Raw genomic sequence first — 18,775 nt, forward strand, 5'->3', positions numbered from 1 at the left:
ACAGGGTATATTCTAAGAGTGAAGGGCAAAAGTGAAGGGGGCACAGTGGGGTCTGGTAAGTAGGCTGGAGATGTGACCTGGGACCAGATCATCTAAAATTCGGAGTTATCAGGGCTAAATCAGTGCTAGTATGTACTGTGGTGCCATTGAAAGCGTTTGACTTGAAGGTGACATGATTTGCTTTGTGTCTAGAAAAATGATACTAGCTCAAGTATAAGAGGAAATAAAAAGATAAGGGGGAAATAAAACCTCCTGAAAACAGATACTCGCTGCTAGTTAGAAAAATAAACAAGAATCTAGAAACATTTTGAGAGTGGTACAATAAAGTGAGGGGTCTTGAATTGTTTAGAAACTGTCCACCCATTCATCAGACAAACCCTCGATTGTCTACCGGTTTACAGTATAATTAAGTGTTGACTCAGGGACTACTGAACAGCATTGTTGAGTCATAAAGAAGCTCTAAGAGGAAAACTTTAGGGACAAATTAATGTTATGTACCATGTACCTTCCTTCTTCTGCTCCAGTGCTATTCTTGGCCCACTCATTTCTAAGTTTTAGCAATATCTCTCAGACTGGTGTGCCTCACATGCAAGTTTGGCAAGCTAAGCATGGTGACAGAGCCAGATAACTTGTTCCCTGTAGACTTATAAACTCATCAGCTGTGGGCTGGTAATATAATTTACAGTATGCTTTGCCAGCCCTATAAAACAACTTTCTGTTTGCAGAGGAATGGGGCCCTGACAAGAAGAAGTGTTTATAGCTTAATTTTAGTCGTGTTCTCTATTGTTGCTGCAGTAGCAGCCTGTGTATGATGCATCCTAGTCATCTGCCAGACAGCTACAACATTTTTTTTCTTCTCTTTGGCCAGCTGAGTACAACATCGGGCTTTGCTTAATATCTACCCCTGTATCCTATTACCTTAGGTGGGGGTAGCCCTAGCATGCACCTCCATCCTTTGGGACAAAGGAAATGAGACATTCCTTCTGTACGATACCCCACAACCATGGGTTACACCTTGATGAAATTTTCTGATACCTTACTGTTCTAGGTAAAGTTCTTATAAAATGATCCTGACAGAGGGCTTGAGGTAGGAAAATCTGAGATATGCAACGCCTGTATATGCAGCCAAATAATGATTATCTTCCTGCTCACTATTTGTTTCTCCTTGTGTATTACAATAGCTGTTTGCCATTTATATCATCAGAGGCTAACAAGGTTATTTGTATTCAGCCATTACCCCAGATGACTATAGCTAAAAGTAAAGTTCCACAAAGTAGGAACATCTGTTTTGTCCCTCTCTAGATCGCAAGTCTAGAAAAGTACATGAAAACGTAATAGGTACTCAAAAAAATGTGTTGAATAAATAAGCCAGATATTGATATGGCAAATCTTCCCTAATGATTTATAAATGAATACTATAAATGATGTAGTCTCCCAAGAAGACTGTGTTTTCCTGTGAGTTGGCCAGGGGGTTGATGAGCTAATAGCCTGAGACATTACATAGGATCTAACATTCATCTTAATAATATCTTTGAGTTGAAAAATTGTATGGAATTCAATTGCAGGAGTAGTTTATTAACCTGGTCAACTCTAGATCCTACTGTACAAAATGTAGAGTTGTGAAATTTCCCACTATTCTCTTTCTGTTAATAGTCACTTTCCCTAGAAGAGATATCTTTTCATTCACGTCTTATGTGCATTGAATTCACTGTCTGGCGTTGTCATATTTCTTTTGTATTCCCATTCTGTAGCTAAATCTGCTTGAGTTATGTTGGAAATAGCTTATATATCTCACACACACGTGTATACGTATATATAACATTTACGTATATATCACACACATACACATATATAACATATATATCACATACGCATATATATGTATATCATGTGTGTGTGTGTGTATATATATATATATATATATATATATATATATATATATAAAACATGTATATGTATCAAGAACATTCTGAACTGGTGCCTCAATAGATCTTTAAGTATTATATATGTATGGATCTATTGATGTATCTGTTTCAGAACATTGCTGATTTTGTACAGCCTGATTTTGGAAGCAGGATCCCAAGTAGAAAAAAAAGGAAGGTCTTTAATATCAATATAAGAAAAAAATATCAAGGCTTTAAATATTACCTCAGTTTCCTCGGTTATGAAATAAAAGGTTTGAATGCAGGTAATTTTTAAGTTTTTAACTAAATTTTTGTTCAATTCAGAGAGAGTAATGTCACAGCTCCTATGTTTTTTTTTTTTTTCCTGGTATACTAACAGACTGTACTTTAATCAGTCCATTGTACTTATGGAAATTTCTTCATTGGTTTGACTTTTCTAGAAAATTTAATTTATATTTCTAGACAATTTGATTTTGGTTCATGTTGAAATAACGTCTCAGTCTCTCTTTGGAAGAAAATATATATAAAACTGAGGTTTGTTGAACCAGTACATTGCAGAACAGTTAACAGGGTGAAAGTGTATTCTCCTTTGCTCTCCTAGAGAAATTGTTTCTCTGGTTTTGCCTTGGACAATACTGAAACAGTCATATTCCAATGAGCACAACTGTGTGCAGAACAGTTCTCTGAGCCTTCAGCCCAGCCATTTGGGAATCAGACCACCAACAAGTACAGGCATGCAGTCGGTCATTAATTATGTTACTCTATCAGCTCGGTGCTATTGTGTAACAATATTCTAGAATAAAACAAATCCATTATACAAATTCATTCACTCCAGATCCATATCTGCAGTTAATCATCCTTGTTTGATGGTTCAGAGATAAAACCTTATTTAAATTTTAGTAGCCAGATATCAATAACAGAGCAAATGTATTCTCTGGAATACTGACAAGAATATATGACAGGCAGCAAGCTTTGGGCAAAAATGAAAGTCTCCAGAATAGTGTTGTCTGTCTTTCAGAATGAATAGTGTAGTTGGACCAGAATATCAGGGTCCATCACTGAACATAACCTGCCCCTGACTACTATGAGCCATGCTTACCATCAAAAATATTAACAGAAACTCTAACTCTGGGGTTCTGGAGTGTAATCTCTACCACGGGTAGAGAAAGTCTATGAAAGTAGAACCATTGTGTATGGAATTTGAGAACAGAAGAAAGCAGAATGTATACTTTATTTTTCTATTTAATCAAAGTAGACTTCATAATGAAGATGAATACTAACAAAATGGTGTAATTAACACTTCATAATTACATTCCATTTTACAGTTTCAGACCTCTTTCAAACATATTTTCTTATATCATTTAAAAATATTATTCAACATTTACATAAGGCAGGCCCAGCAAATGTGTGGCTTTCCCAAGATTGCACGCCCATAAGAGGTGGAACTTGAGAGAGACATGGGTCTCCTGACACCTAGGCTCTTTCTACTAACCAGTGCTACCTCTGGTATGGGAGTATGCTCACATGAAAGCAGTGGGCCATCTCTAGACATCAGGGAAATTAAAATGCACACGTGTGCACTACACGCTAACAGATAACATTCAGTAAGCACTGTTGAATATGAGATATTTGGGTATTTTCACATTCATGTTTCAGGTTTCACCATTGTGATGGATTCCTTTTCTTTGCAGCTTTTTCCCCACTCAGCTTGAACCATGGAAGGTTGTCCTATGGATTGCATTATAACAGGCCCCTTTGCCTTCTGTATTCTGGTTGAGTTTGCCCAGTGGGAAGCACACAAGGAGGATGAGAAGGAAGGATGACAGTGAAGTCTGAATTTTTAATTTTCTGTCTCTCTCCCTGTGGAATGACTACCAATTGGCCCTTTGACCTAAGGTCACAGCTCTTGTGAGGCACTGCTAACTCTCTGTCTTCCTTACCGTTCTGATAACTGACCTTCCCCTTGCCCCATTAGGCCAAAGGTAGTGATAGAGATCATCTCTTAATAGCACTGAATACTGCATTACCCCTTGGAAGGTTCATTATGCCCTACCTATGCCTATTAACCTTTGTAAGTATTTACTTTTATTAAACCTTCATAATATGGCATGGTTGAAGTGGGCTGTGTCTTTCCTATTAGTATCCTGACTGACTCAGTGTTGTTAAGACACATTATGGATGGGGAAACTGAGGCCCAGAATGTTTCACAGTTAAATAACATACAGATCTAGGATTTCATCCCAGTCTTCTAAATCCAAGCTTACACACTCACAGCGACAGCCCGTGGACCAATGATTCCGAGTAGGGAGGCTGACCCATATGTGTAATTACAGCTTTACACAATAGAGCTTTCTTGAATGGACTCAGAAAAGGAACAATTCTCAGAAACATGCCACTGTCCTTTATAAATATGTTTTGAAATTTCATAACATGTTTTGCAAGATAGAGTGATGGTAATAGTGTCTGGAAGAAAATTGGATAAGATTGCATCTGGTCTCCCCCTACACCATTCTGTCTTCCTGCACTGTCAGAATTAGCCTACGGAGCAAATCTGACCATGTCACTTCATGTCTAAAACTCCTCTGTATTGACTAAGATCCAAAGTCCCTAACTGTAATTACTTGGTCTTTTATATTGGTACCTCTCTGTATTCCTTTAGTGTTAACTTTACCAATTCCAATCTTTATTCTTGAGCTCATATGGACCCACTAGACTGGTTCTCACCTGAGGTGGTTTATTTTTGTATTTTGTATTTTTTGTAACTTTTTTTTTTATCCTCCGACAGGCATTTGGCAATGTCTGGAGACATTTTTAGTTGTCATGACTAAAGGGAATGCTATTGGCGCCTAGTGTGTGGATGTCAGGGCTACTGCTAAACATCTTACAATGCACAAGGCAGCTCCCACAACAAAGAGTTATCTGGTTCAAAGTGTCAGTATTGTCACAATTGAGAAATTCTATTCTACTTTAGGACTTTGAACTCCCCCTGACTGTTTACAAGATGCTGTGATATGTGATTTTATTCCATGCCCTTGTCAACTTTGCCCCTAGTACATATGCTGTTCTACCAACTGGAATGCCTTCCCACTTCTTTTTTATTGTTCACTCTCATTTTTTAAAATTTTTTAGTTTATTAATTTTGAGAGAGAGGAAGGGAGAGTGTGCATAGCAGGGAAGGGGCAGAGAGAAGGAGAGACAGAATCCCAAGCAGGCTCCATGCTGCCAGCACAGAGCCCGATGCGGGGCTTGAACTCATGAACCTTGAGATCATGACCTGGGCCGAGATCAAGAGTCAGAAGCTTAGGGGCACCTGGGTGGCTCATTCGGTTGAGCATCTGACTTGAGCTCAAGTCATGATCTAGCAGTCGTGAGTTCGAGCCCCATATCCGGCCCTGTGCTGACAGCTTGGAGCCTGGACCCTGCTTCAAATTCTGTGTCCTCCTCTGCCCCTCTCCCACTCATGCTCTGTCTCTCTCACTCTCAAAAATGAATAAATGTGAAAAAAAAATTTAAACAAAAAAAAGATGCTTAACCAACTGAGCCACCTAGGTGCCCCTGTTCACTCTAATTCTTGAAGCAAGTTATACCCCTCTTCCTTAACAACTCTAGGCAAACACAAAGACATCTGAGCTGAGTTCCTGCAGCATTTTGTTCAGTTTTTAGTATAACAATTTACCTGTTTGTGTCTATAATTCCATTTTACTGTAATCTCATTAAAGACAGCAGCTCTGTTACTCCCATCCCCCAGTTCAGCACAGTGTCTGGCATATATTAGAGTCTAATCATTGAATGAATGAGCAAACATTATTGCAAGCAGTGGCTATATTTCTCCTGGTTAATTGTGTTGTTTAATTTTTATAAATTAAGTTAATTTTTAATTCAGTATGAAAAACTATATAAGAGAAAGCTGTATGACTTCTTTGATTAAATGAACATTTTCTTAAAAATTATGTGTCTTATAAACCAGGATTTCTGTATCCCGTTACCCTTCCTTCCTATCTTCCCTCCTTATTAATACCAAAAAATATGCACATGTACATACATACCTGCTTTTCTTAAAGCGAGAAATGTCCATCAAAATTTTTGTCATAGCTTTAGAGTGCTCTAGCTGTTTGGAGAAGAGAAGCCAGAATGACTGTATGTAATGTTAGCATTATGTTGAGAATGAAAAGTTAGTTCTTTTCAGCCTTGTCCACAAGAGGGAGGACATTGCCCTACATCAATTTTGTTGATTCCCCAGAACTGTTGGCTACTGTTGGGTCTGCTTGGAGCTAGAGATTTATGTTGTTCCTGCTGTTGCAAAATACAGAATTAGAACCTGGCAGGCATTCCTGTATAAATTTGCACACTGTTTAAGATCAGCCCAGTTTGGGTGGAGAGGAAGCAATCTGTGTATTTGGGAAGTTTTGTCAGAATAAAACACACTTAAGGAGTGTGTAAGGCCAATAGCTGCATGAATGAGCAGGAGGGTGTCTTGAAGGTACAAAAAGAGAAGAGGATGAGGGGGGTGATTATTTAATGGTACTTTGCTTACAAGGTTGGCCAGAAGAATATCAGTGGGAGAATGGTAGGGAAAAGTTGCCTGCCAGAAGCACCCTCTTTCAAGTTAAACAAAAAAGAGTATACCAGTTAAATAATCATTAGCCTCAAGTAAAACTCAGTTTCCTAAATCTCAAAAAGTAGGAGAAAGATAAATGATTTGGAAACAAAGCCAAGAGGAATGGCCAAACAGGATGATCCTGCCAACCCTGCCTGTGCTCCTCAGGTATAGTATTACTTAATTGATAAAAATATTGAAAGTTATCCCTAATATTTTTATAGAGGGAAAAGAAAAAGATTGAGTAGATGTTCTTATCTGGTCCCACCTGAGTGAAGAGTAGTAGAAATGGCAGTGGGAGGGAAATATCTGTAACAGACCCAGACAGTGGGACTGAGAATAAAAAGATAAGTCACCAGGGCTAAACAGATAAGAAGTCCTAATGCTTCCCCTCTACTGCCTTGGGATACACTCTTTAACCAGATGGGGTGACTTCTGCTCCAGGAACTTAAGGTTCAGAAATGAGAACATAGCCTTGGCGGCTAAATGAAGATTATGTACAGTCTTGATTGAGCTCTTTATCACTCCCCTCATTTTGTTCCCATATTTTACCATCTCTCAAGCTACAGAAAATAACTCCATAGAACTAAAAATATGAAGCCATTCAACTGTAGATGACTCTGGGAATCAAGTCCCTGAAACTATGTCTGAACAATTAGAAACTCTGGACAGAAGTGTCAGCCAGGATTTCCATATCCAACAGAGCGGTCATTCAAAAGTTAAGGCAAAATAAAGGCATTCCCAGGTAAACTCAGAGAGTTTACTGCTAGTATACCTGCCTTATGAGAACTACTAACTGCTTTAATTCTTCATGCTGGAAGGAAGTGACAGCAGACAGTAATTTGAATCTACATGAAAAAAAAGAGCTCCAGTAAAGGTAATTATGTAGATAATGATAAAAGACAGCATAATTACCCATTTCTTTTACTTTTTTCTCTTAACTGATTTAAAACACAATTGCAAAAAAACAATATCTATAAAATTGTACTGTTGGGCCTGTAATGTATAGAATTGTGATATATTTGACAATAAACCGCAAATGAATGAAGCTATATTGGAGAAAGGAAATGGCAGCAGATGGTAACTTGAGTCTGCAAGAAGAAATGAAGAGGGATAGAAATGGTAAATAATAAGCTTAATTAAAAAACTCTATAAATATATTTGAGCTCTCCTTTCTTCTATTCGCTTTTTAAGAAGGCATGTTTTTAAAAAGCAATCATGGGGGCGCCTGGGTGGCGCAGTCGGTTGGGCGTCCGACTTCGGCCGGGTCACGATCTCGCGGTCTGTGAGTTTGAGCCCCGCGTCGGGCTCTGGGCTGATGGCTCGGAGCCTGGGGCCTGTTTCCGATTCTGTGTCTCCCTCTCTCTCTGCCCCTCCCTCGTTCATGCTCTGTCTCTCTCTGTCCCAAAAATAAATAAATGTTGAAAAAAAAATTAAAAAAAAATAAAAAAAAATAAAAAGCAATCATGATAATAGAATATTTTTGAGGTTCTAACACATATAGACATAATGTGAATAACAACACAATGAGGAAGGGAAGAGTGTTGTGGAAGAGTAGAGTTTCTATATCTCACTGGAATTAAGCTGAGTATAGATATGAAGCATATTTTGATAAGATGTATATTGTAAGACCTGGCGCAACCACTAAGAAAGTAGCTCAAAAATACAGTTAATCGTTAAAGGAATGAGTGTGCTAGGATATATTCATTTAAGATGAAAGGTGAGAGTAAAGGAGCAAAGAGGCACAAGATAGGGAAACTGTGTAAGTACCATTATGTAGGCATCCCATCATGTGACCTCTTAAAACTCATTAGACCAACTTGTTTCAGATTGAATAACTTCCTTATTCAGGCCTATTTTCTTGCCTCAAATAATTATTGTATTCATGGTGGGTGGTGGGTGCTCCTTGTGTTTGAAATCTTTTAAGCAAATTAATAAGCATCCTGGAATGGATTTTTTTAGCTGATTCCTACACTAAATTTTCTGCTTCATCACCCTCCCCTTAAAAATATTGGGTCGATAATAGAATACACAGAGACACACACCAAGGTACACATTGAGATACATACTTTATTTGGTACCATTAGCTGTTTAACTGCATACTTACCTGATGCTCCCTGATACTACCAATACTGACATAAACATGCATTCATTTCGACTATGTTCTGGCACTACATATATCCAGAGGGATAAAAGTGACCATTACTTTTGGATTGTGTTTAAGTTGAATACATCAAAACAACCATTTTAGGGCTCACTGAATAATGTCTCTTAAAAAGGAGTGTACATATGTATGTAGGTGAGTATAGTAGAAGGTACATAGTAACAGTGATTAATAGTGTTCTTCATTACACAAACACACAAAGAATTGTGCATATTTATATGTAGCATATTTAGAAATGGATGCATTATCTATGTTTATATAATTTTATGTGTTTATAAATAATATACAGCTTTAAATAATGACGTGTGTATGACACAAACATATACACGAGGACACCACACTCTACCATGAGGCATTGTAGATGTGCTTTCAGTGCTTAGGAACATGGATGTGTTCATGGCAGAGCCCTCTGACAATTGGGCAGAATGGTTAAGGATATAGCTGTGAGAATCAAACTGCCGGTGTTCGACTCACAGCTCTACCATTTGTTATCTGTGTTACCTGGTATCTATAAAATCTAATAATGATATTTTCCTCTTTGTGGTGTTCTTATAAGCACTAATTGTCTTAGTGCATGTAAAATTCTAACAAGCACCAGGCAAATGATGAGTTCTCAATAAATTTTAGCTATCATTATTGATCTTTTGATTCTGCTCTTCCAGGAAATAAAATAGTTTCTTTCGCATCTGGACCATGTTATGTTTCCCATCTAAGAATGCATCTTCATCATATGTCTTTCATTGTGGCAGTGTCTGTAACTGTCAAACCTTTATTTGTAATCTTAGAGTTTTCAGATTGTAATGTACAGCCATTAGCATGTTGTGGGTATTACCCAGGTGGTGGTTGCTCCTTGGGAATGAGCAGGTGTATTTATATTGCTTGTATAAATAGGGTGGTGGTATGATGGTGATATAGACTGTTTTGAGTACCTTCCATGTGGTTGGGCTGGTATCTTCCTGATCTGGTTTTTTTATACATAAAGGCAGACAATTTTTGTCTCTTGTTAACTGTTAGGTCCACAACACTTAGAAGAGTGCCAGGTACACAGCATCAGAAATGAATGCATCATGGTACTTCTCAATCTAAAACCATTCACTTCCCATATCTTCCCAAGTCCATTGATTTTATTGCAATATCAAAGAACAGTTATATAACTACTTCTCAAAATATGCTTGATGCTTTTGTTAAATTTGATAGCTTGTTTTTATCTCAGAATTCCCCTTCTTTCTTTCCTCTATGTATACAGATGCTATTTTATCTGTGACAAATCTGATGCCATCACCTCTTTCATTACAAACCCCATTCATCTACCAAGAACATCTCAGACTCTACCTTATCTTCTCTACTCACCTGCATACCACAGTCTCTGTGTGGCATGAATGCCCTGAATGCCCCTGGATTTATAGATATTTTCTGGGTCGGTCATTTAACCATTTGTATATTCTAGTACAGTTACTTCCACATGCCATGTCTCCCTTCATAGCAGGGTCCTTATCTGTTTCACTTTTGAACCCTCCATAGTACATGTAGGTAGGTAGCAACTATTTGGCAACAGTAAATATTTAATGAGGGCCCAGTGAGTGCCGGATACTGAGCCCAGTGACAGGTTGGCTTCATAGGAATGTGAGTGATTATTTCTGTGTTCTCTAAAAATATTTGCTAAATGAATGATTGAACAAATACACATTTTGAGCAGCATGGTGTTGTAGAACAGGTCCTGGCTTTGGTATTGGACATACTGGCTTAAAATCCAGGCTGTCTGACTTTGAGATGTTAAAATCTGCCTTCAAAACCCTTGGTTTTCTATTCAAAGTAGGAATGATATATCCATGTTGTAGCATTAAGTGAGATGATGACATAATGGGGTGGAGTGGGAGGAAGGGGGCTCCTAATCAAAGTGCTTGGACCAGAGAAGCATCAGATTGGGTAGAGTTTCTCCCTCATAAGAGTGCTATTTGAATAAAATGACTGACTGTCAGGGTGTCATTATTTTTGTTGTTGTTCTAGCTCTAGTTCTGTAGATCCTCTTTGAATGGGTGAAGCAAACTTGTATAGTGCCTGGCCACTAGGGCTGTTACAGGACCAGACCTGGGCTGCTGCTCTTTCCTCCTAGAAGCTCTGGCAAATGTCTGTTTGCTGTGTTGGTTAAAAATTGCTGTTTTCCTCCTATTCTTCATGAAATACTTCCAGGGGTCTAAGTTTTGTTTAATGCATTTTTGTTTTGTCTACAGCACGTAGAATTAAATTATTACTATTTGTGGGGGCATTTATACATTTACAAAACATCTTCATATCCATTATTTCATTTGGCACACTTGCTAAGTCTGTGAACATGGTAGGGCAGTGACCAGTGCCACTGTATGCCTTTTAAAGGCAAATAATGAAATAGAACCTCAGAGTTTAAGTGGTCTGCCCAAGGTCACATAGGTTAAAAGTGGCAGCACTGGAGGTCTATCCAACATGGGTCACCTGACTGCAAATTTGGTGTCCTCTCCTCCCTACTCTACTTACCCTGGAAGCAAAGAGAAACTCTGATATCCTTTATCCTGACATTCTCCTCCATTCTTCTTTGCAGAGGCGTCCATCTTGAGCTATGATGGCAGCATGTACATGAAGATCATCATGCCCATGGTCATGCACACTGAGGCAGAGGATGTGTCCTTCCGCTTCATGTCCCAGCGAGCTTATGGGCTGCTGGTGGCTACTACCTCCAGGGACTCTGCGGACACCCTGCGTTTGGAGCTGGATGGGGGGCGTGTCAAGCTCATGGTTAACTTAGGTATCGTATGAAGTACCCTCTGCCACTTCGTTTGGGCTTGTCTACCCTTTCTTTTCTGATTTTCATTGGTTTGATTGAATTCTTTGTTTGTTTCTTAAAAGTTAGCTGCTCACCTCTTGTTTAATAGATCAAGGATGAAACCTAACAGCAACAAACACCTTCTCCTTGTTTCTGCATGAGGTTTTGATGTCAATTTCTGGTTTCTGACAGTGGTGGTTTTTTTTTTTTTTTTTACTAGATTATTTATTTTTTAAGTTTCCTTTCTTGGTTTTTTGGAACCGTTTAGCTTTGTGTAAAACACGCTACTTTGGTCCATCTTTTGATCAATCACATTGCCATTAAGTCCAGCTCCTTGGTCACCACTCAAAACAGTCAAAGCTGAAGGCAGAGATAGGATAGCAAATGGAGGCAAAATGGAGGTTGGGTTTGAGAGACCTAAGCTTTGCGAGTAGGATGAGAGCTGCATTGTTTCTTTATCTACAATGACTATTCAAATGGGGAATTCTGGTGGCACTGGTATCTCTTCATACTTTAGCCTAGTGGGGAGGACAAGTCAGGTTTTTTTCTGATGTCCCATTAAAGAAATAATCCTATAAGTTTATAGAGTCTCTGACACGTAGAAGGAGAATGTGGCTCCTGATATGTATCCTCTTCTTCCTTCCTGACATTCTTACCCATTATCTAGCAGCCCCTTTTATAAAGATTGTCCTGTCACACTGTTATTCTCCAATTTATCTGCCCTCCTCATGTAATACATATCAATTTTTCCTTAGTATTTAAAAATTATGACAGTTTTAAATTTGCAGCTTTATTGTTCTTCCACTGCAATTACATGTAACATATACTTTGGAAACTCCCCTCCTGATGGCCTCACATTCTCTCCTGCTACTGACCTTCTTGACTGGATTCTAATTGATCTTCTATGGAGAATGGGGACCTCTTGATTTCTGGAAGGAAAGAAACCAACCTCATTTCTACTCAGTAGAAAGTCAGTGCCCTGTGTCAGCAGGATGAGTAGTATGGTTGAGTTCAAGCTTCCTAAGCTATGGATTTATTTGGGTATATAGTATATGTTTGGATACAGAGCTCCTTCTTAAAGATTCCAGTGGAATGGGTTGTCAGAGGCATGGAGAAGACATGATGAACAAATATACCAGACACAAGACCATATAAAACCTTAGATGGCCTAGTGGGAAGGTGGGATTTGGAATCCATACCAGTCTTACCTGCTGTCAGGTCAACTGGTTGTACTTGGAAAATGCCTACACTACAATCCTAAATATCTCTAGGACACAGAGGACTGTTTTGAGCAGTGGCTTTAGTTATGTCTTTTTTTTTCCTTCCAATTTGCAGCTTTTACAACACTATGCCCTTTTTCTTGTCTGACCTCATTTGATTTCTGTTGTTAGTGTGTCTCTTGGGTTTTTTTTTGTTGTTGTTGTTGTCGTTGTTGTTTGTTTGTGTATGTGTGTGTTTGGTTATTTTTTTTAAAAATTTTTTTTTTTGCTGGATCTTTGTGTTCTTGAGTTTTTAATTCTCCCCACCATCAACCATGGTAAATCAAAAGATGGTATTCAACCCTTCAAAGGCCCAAAGCCTGCGGCCCGCATAGCAAACAGCCTTGAGAACAGAGTGTACTGAGCAGCCTGCAGGGGCTGGCAATACCCCTGTCCCTTTCACCTTCCCTTCCCTACACCATCCTCCCTACCCCCATCAAAGCAACAAAAGAGCGTGTATGACCTAAAACCAACAACCAGTAGCTGATTGTCTACTTCTCTGAAAAATAGCAGAAGACATTTTGAAAAAATAAAAAAAAAACAAAAAATGAACATAATGACTTAAATAGCTTACAGAAAAATATGATGACAATTTTTAACTCTGCATGTTTCAGAGCAAGAGAGAACCATATATATAAGGATGATTAGCCCCATGGGGCCCTGTGGAAATGTATACTGTCTTTAAACAGAAAATATATTTTTCTTCTTAGACGTTGTTTTGTAAAGATGAGAAAGCCAATGGTGGTAGGTCTCACATCTTAGGAGGAGAGATGGGGTGGAGGAAGATAAAAAGGGATGAGGAAGGAGTGGACAGATTCTCTTACACACACACACACACACACACACACACACACACACACACAATCAGAGGTCCCATGTGTATTCCTAGAAACCGTTATTTTTCTGTTTTAAACTCTGCCTCAACTATGAGAGAAGTGCTTCTCAAGGAGACTACTTGACTTCTAGCACACACTCAGTCTAGCTCCTCTGAGGTAGAGCTATCTTAGGCAAAACAGAGTAGGAGAACCTTGTGCTTTTCAGAAGTAATAGTGACTTCTTTTTCCCCTGAAGAGTAGGATTCACCACAATGACTGGTTTGAATTTCTTTAACTTTCTTTCAAACCTAACTTGAAAAACCTCACTGAAATTCCCTGTGCTTATGTATACAAAACTGTTCACATCCATGCTTCATTTAAAGGTTCTTCTTACCTTCCCTCCCCAAATATACTCCTTTATGAATGTTTTCTCTCCTTATTATGAATTTATTTTTCCCTTTTCATTGGAAGAGGGAAGAAAGCATCTCTAAGTAGGGTTTGCATTCACATGTATTCCACAAGAATTAAATTCAAGCTGATCAGTTTGTTCACCATTTCAATTGTGTCTCTTTTCTAGCATATGCTCAAGTGATATTACATTTTATTTCAAATCGGTCACACATATAAGCTCATAATATAAAGTCTAGTATGTATATATTTCTTTGATGTAATGTATCCATCTCCTAAATGTCGAGGAGACTAGGCTTTCCTGAGGGTCTTGATCTCTGAAGACAGCCAGATGTGGTAATAGCTGGTGTTGAAAAAGGTCCTACAACACTGCACATTTTTAAAAGTTGAGAGATTGGCTATTGATCAATCATATTTTGATCTCTTACAATTAAAACATATAATAATTTCATTATCATAGTATATTTAAAGATTTAAAAACCTTATTTCAGTCCCCCAGTAACTTTATGAGATAAATCATGCAAATGTTTTTATGCTTACTTTCACATCTGTAGATGTGAAACAAAGAAATGTTTGACTTTTCAAAGCTAACCTAAAAAGTTGGCATTGGAGTTGAGCCTAGAACCTGACTTTCTAAAATGCTGGATCAACATGGGTTATCTGTTATCCTCACAGCTCAATACTGTGGATCAATGACTTGGTGGTCTTGATGACTGCTTTCGTGATGGTTACCTTTTAAACACGCACAGAGGGAATCTTTTTTCCTTAGTGTCTGGTTTGGATTGAGCCATATGGCTGAAAAGTCAGTCAGTATTGACACCTCATTTGTGGCCCTTTAGAATCCTCAGCAGAATGCCAGCAACACTTCTTCAGTGGTGGAGGCTCATAGGGAGGCTCATGCAGTTTGGTTAATTGCATTCCAATTCTCCAGATGTTCTCTCTGGCAACAAAGACTTATTGACTGCCATTTACTCTGTACATTGTTGAAGACACATTCACCTCTTCCATGCTCTCAACCCAAAGCTCATCAATCTAGAAAATAATTTCTCTTCATTTACTAAAATAGAAAAACCTAAATTAAACATAATGAACAGCACAGACATACACAGACATGCATATACCCCTCAGATACCTTGCCAAGGCTAAGGCAGAGGTAGAACTTTGGCTGCTACTGAAGAGAGATCTAAAGGATGTTGCTTTCCCAACTCAGTTCCCATGATTCACTTTTCATTAAAAAATATACCCTCACTATCAAGACCACCTTCTCAGAGCCTATCAGCAAGGCACTGGGGTACATATTTTTTTCCCCTTGAACTAGTTATTCTTCAAGTAAAGAATCAAAATAACCCATCCCTTCTTGATTTAACCAGTTGTCTACCATCTCAAAGCTCCAGTTCCTCACATTGGTTTAGAGACACCATTCAGTTCATGGAACCATTTGAGTGTAGCCAGCACCTCTCCCTAAACCAGGTCCTTGTCTAAGAATACAATCTTCAACAGCATAAGAATCCAAAGAAGAGAACCACTTCTTATTTATGGTTCTCAGGTTTGCTGCTTTAGGCCCACTCTTTCTCTTCCATTCTCTCTTAAGCGTGTGCATACACCTGTTTCTCCTGTCTCCTTAGTACATCAGGAAGGGGCGTCCCTCCAGCTTTGCCTGATGGTAGGTGCAACGGGTAGCGGAAGCCCCACCCCTTCCTCCCTACTTGCCCTCCTCCTTCCTAGTCCTCACCAGGGGCATGGCCTCCTCTGTTTGGTGATCGTACCGGTTGCTCCAGGGCTGTTTGCTCCCACTTTTCTGTTGCGGTTGACGACACATGACAAACCTAACCGCACGAAACCAAACCCAGATTTTTCTCAAGAGATGTTCTTCTGGGGAACAAATAAGCATCCTGCCTCCTTCCTCAGAATGAGTGGGTGTCATATATTTCTCCTCTCTGGATTGCACACAGTTTCATTCTGCCCTGTCCTTTGCCACTGGTTCCTTTTTCACTTGCTTTCTTAAAATCGTTTACTTTTGGGAAATTCAAATGGTGGCATTATCCGTGAAGAGTCCTCCAAACTATTGGTTCACCTTGAGGCAGAGGAGCTCAGTTTCTAACTATTTTTCCCTGTAACTTTTTTTTTCCTTTTCTTGTTTTACTTCTACTTTTTAGTATCTAGCTTTAAACTAATTGATATTGGAATTCCCACATGATATATCAAATTTATCTTCAACTGGGCAACTTTGTAACAATCTGAGACATTTTTTAACCATTCTACCTAATCCCCTACCAATAAACATTGACTCTACTCAAAACCTTTTGTGCTGGATGTCCACGACTCTAAAGACATACTAATAAAAGGATAGATACTCTGATCTCTGGCATAGGATACTCTGTCTGGTTACCAGCACTGGAAAATTAGCCACCCTTTTTTCCCTTTCCTTCCTATTAAACAATAAAAAAAAAAAAAAAAAGAATTTTCTCCCCTCAAGATGCAGAATCATAGAATGAAATAGGGAGGATGTCAAAGGTGCCTGAGACCTCCTCCCCATATACCTGTCTCGCCTTCTCCTTGAATGCTATAGGCACGTGATTTAGTCTGAGCATTCAGGCAGGAAGACGGAGATGGGCTTCATGAGTGGGTTGGTCTGGGAGCCTTTGAAACAATAGCAGAGAAACCAGTCAATTGTATTACCATCATACAGCTCCTTTTACCCCACACCCAACCCCACCTCTCTAAAATCTGGGATGGGTGTTTGTGCGGTTAGCTGTTTGCAAGTGGCCATTTTATGACAGGAAATGACCAGGTGGTATTAACCCTTTCCTTATATCTAGGGATAACGGCAGCTCTGCCTACGCAAATTTTTAGAGCATCTGGGGCCCAAGCAAAGAAGAGGGTGGTGGGAGTTTGTTTTTAGAAAAAGAGAAAGGGTTAAATACTACACTGAGAAACTTCATGAACAAATCTTTTAAAAAATTAATGTGTCAGATTGGTAATATATCTTTGGAATGCTAATACAAAAATTGTGTCGATGCTACTTTTAAATACAAATTTTGAGAAAAATCATTATGGGGGCAATAGAATATAACCTGCATTTGGTGGGGAAATTTTTGCATCATTTTCCAAGTTGAACAAAATTAATATTTCAAAGTTCAGGTTTGAAATACTTTATATAAATGAATAGGTTTTTGAAAAAAAAAAGGAACAGCATATTCGGTGTCTATTGTGGATATATATGTATATCAGTATATATCTCTATACATATGTGTATATATATATGTGTGTGTGTGTATATATATATGTATCCAACTTTACTAAATAATATACTGTACATATACACCCACCCTTAAACTTGTACATACTGTATATATATAAAATGGCCACATTTCTTGCGTGTGTCTGTCCCCGGAAGGGTGGACTGATTGTTTTTGGATGTCTGCAGCTGTTACCTTGAAGGATGCGATTTCATCTTTCATTTATTTTTCCCCATCTAGACTGTATCAGGATAAACTGTAACTCCAGTAAGTTTTCCCTCAAGTTTCATTTTGTTCTTAAAAAAGAAAAAAATTGGCTTTATTTTGTTTACTGTTTTATGAGCTGTTTTTTATTTGAATTATTTTATGTTCTGACTATGGAGTTGTGGGGGTGGGGGAGCTGGGGTTGACCAGATGAAGGGCTGGTGAGGGTAATGGGCTGAGTGTGGCTCAGGGCTTGGTTTCTGAACTGGGGCGGGTCCTCTCTTCTTTCCTTGCATTTGCTTTTTATGCAGAAAAGGAGGAAAGGGCACCTGTATAAGCAAACAACTTAAAAATGAAATAAATGGTAATTTGTTGTTTTGGGGAAATAATCCTCAAGGGTGGACCAAAAAAAAAAAAAATTAGAGCAACCAGAATGCACTTCTCCACTACCAAAAGCTTCAGAAAATAACTGCAAAGTTCATGACCCAGAAGGTGACTGCCAACTCTGACGTTTCTTTCCTGGCATTTATCACTGTAGGGATTTTTTTTTCTCAGAGGGTAGGCAAAGCATTGTTCTTGGTGATAATGTAACATTTTAACCAAAGACTCGAGACACAGTCTGGCTCTTCTGAATGAAAAATTGCAGCCTATTATTTTTACTTTACCCCATTCAAATATTCCGGTTCTTGAAGAAGAGTGTTAATGAAGTGCAGGCTGAATATTACTTACGTGTTTCTTCTTCTGCCTCACAAAGGAACATTAACTGGAGTCATGAGGTAGGAGAATAGGAAGAGAAAGAGGAAGGATGGGCAGAAAGAATGTTTAGTTGATAAAATAAATAAAGGAAGAAATATATTTTCAGTCTTATAGTATATCAGTTAAGACAAATAACTAAGGTAATTAGGGTAATTAGCTATAATAAACAATCCCAACATTTTAATGGCTTGACAAAAGATTTATTTTCTTGTTCAGGCAGAATTCAATGCCAGTGACAGCTCTCTTCAAAGACATAATTCAGGCATCTAGGATTCTTTTATGACCTGGGTCTACCACTTTGGAGTTCTTCACTTCCAGCCATATCCATAGGGTAGAGAAAAAGAGCTTGGATGGTTATGCATTGTGTTTTTATTGCCTTGCCTGTGAATGATGTAAAGTATATCACTTCTGCCCATATGTTGTCAGATATGACTCCATCCAAAATGCAAAAGGAAGTTGGGGAATATGGTTGTCCTGTGGACCCAGGAAGACAAAATTAGATTAGTTCAGCATCTAACACACATAATTCTCAGTATTATCTCTTAATTTTTTGCTTCTTTCCTTACTAGGGTCTTTCTGTAGGAAAAAAATAAAAAGGAAATAATTCAACTTTTATATTTACTTGTTTGTTC

General features: G+C 38.5%; 1 protein-coding gene across 27 annotated transcripts in view; it reads left to right on the forward strand.

Moving 5' to 3' along the window:
• NRXN3 (neurexin 3) overlaps positions 1 to 18,775 on the forward strand; it is a 1,568,410-nt gene that overhangs the window by 586,981 nt on the left and 962,654 nt on the right. For 23 of the 27 annotated variants that reach the window (XR_006293453.1, XR_006293454.1, XM_043556739.1 and 20 more), the window contains 2 exons: positions 11,241 to 11,444; positions 17,424 to 17,450. Coding sequence is in view for 24 of the 27 variants with exons in the window: in XM_043556739.1 (XP_043412674.1) it covers positions 11,241 to 11,444; positions 17,424 to 17,450 (231 nt within the window). In the remaining 3 variants the exon portion in view is untranslated. The remainder of the gene's footprint in view (positions 1 to 11,240; positions 11,445 to 17,423; positions 17,451 to 18,775) is intronic. The other 4 variants (XR_006293455.1, XM_043556744.1, XM_043556749.1 and 1 more) reach the window with 1 other exon arrangement.

This window comes from Prionailurus bengalensis, chromosome B3 (assembly GCF_016509475.1).
Source record: "Prionailurus bengalensis isolate Pbe53 chromosome B3, Fcat_Pben_1.1_paternal_pri, whole genome shotgun sequence".
NCBI lineage: Eukaryota > Metazoa > Chordata > Mammalia > Carnivora > Felidae > Prionailurus > Prionailurus bengalensis.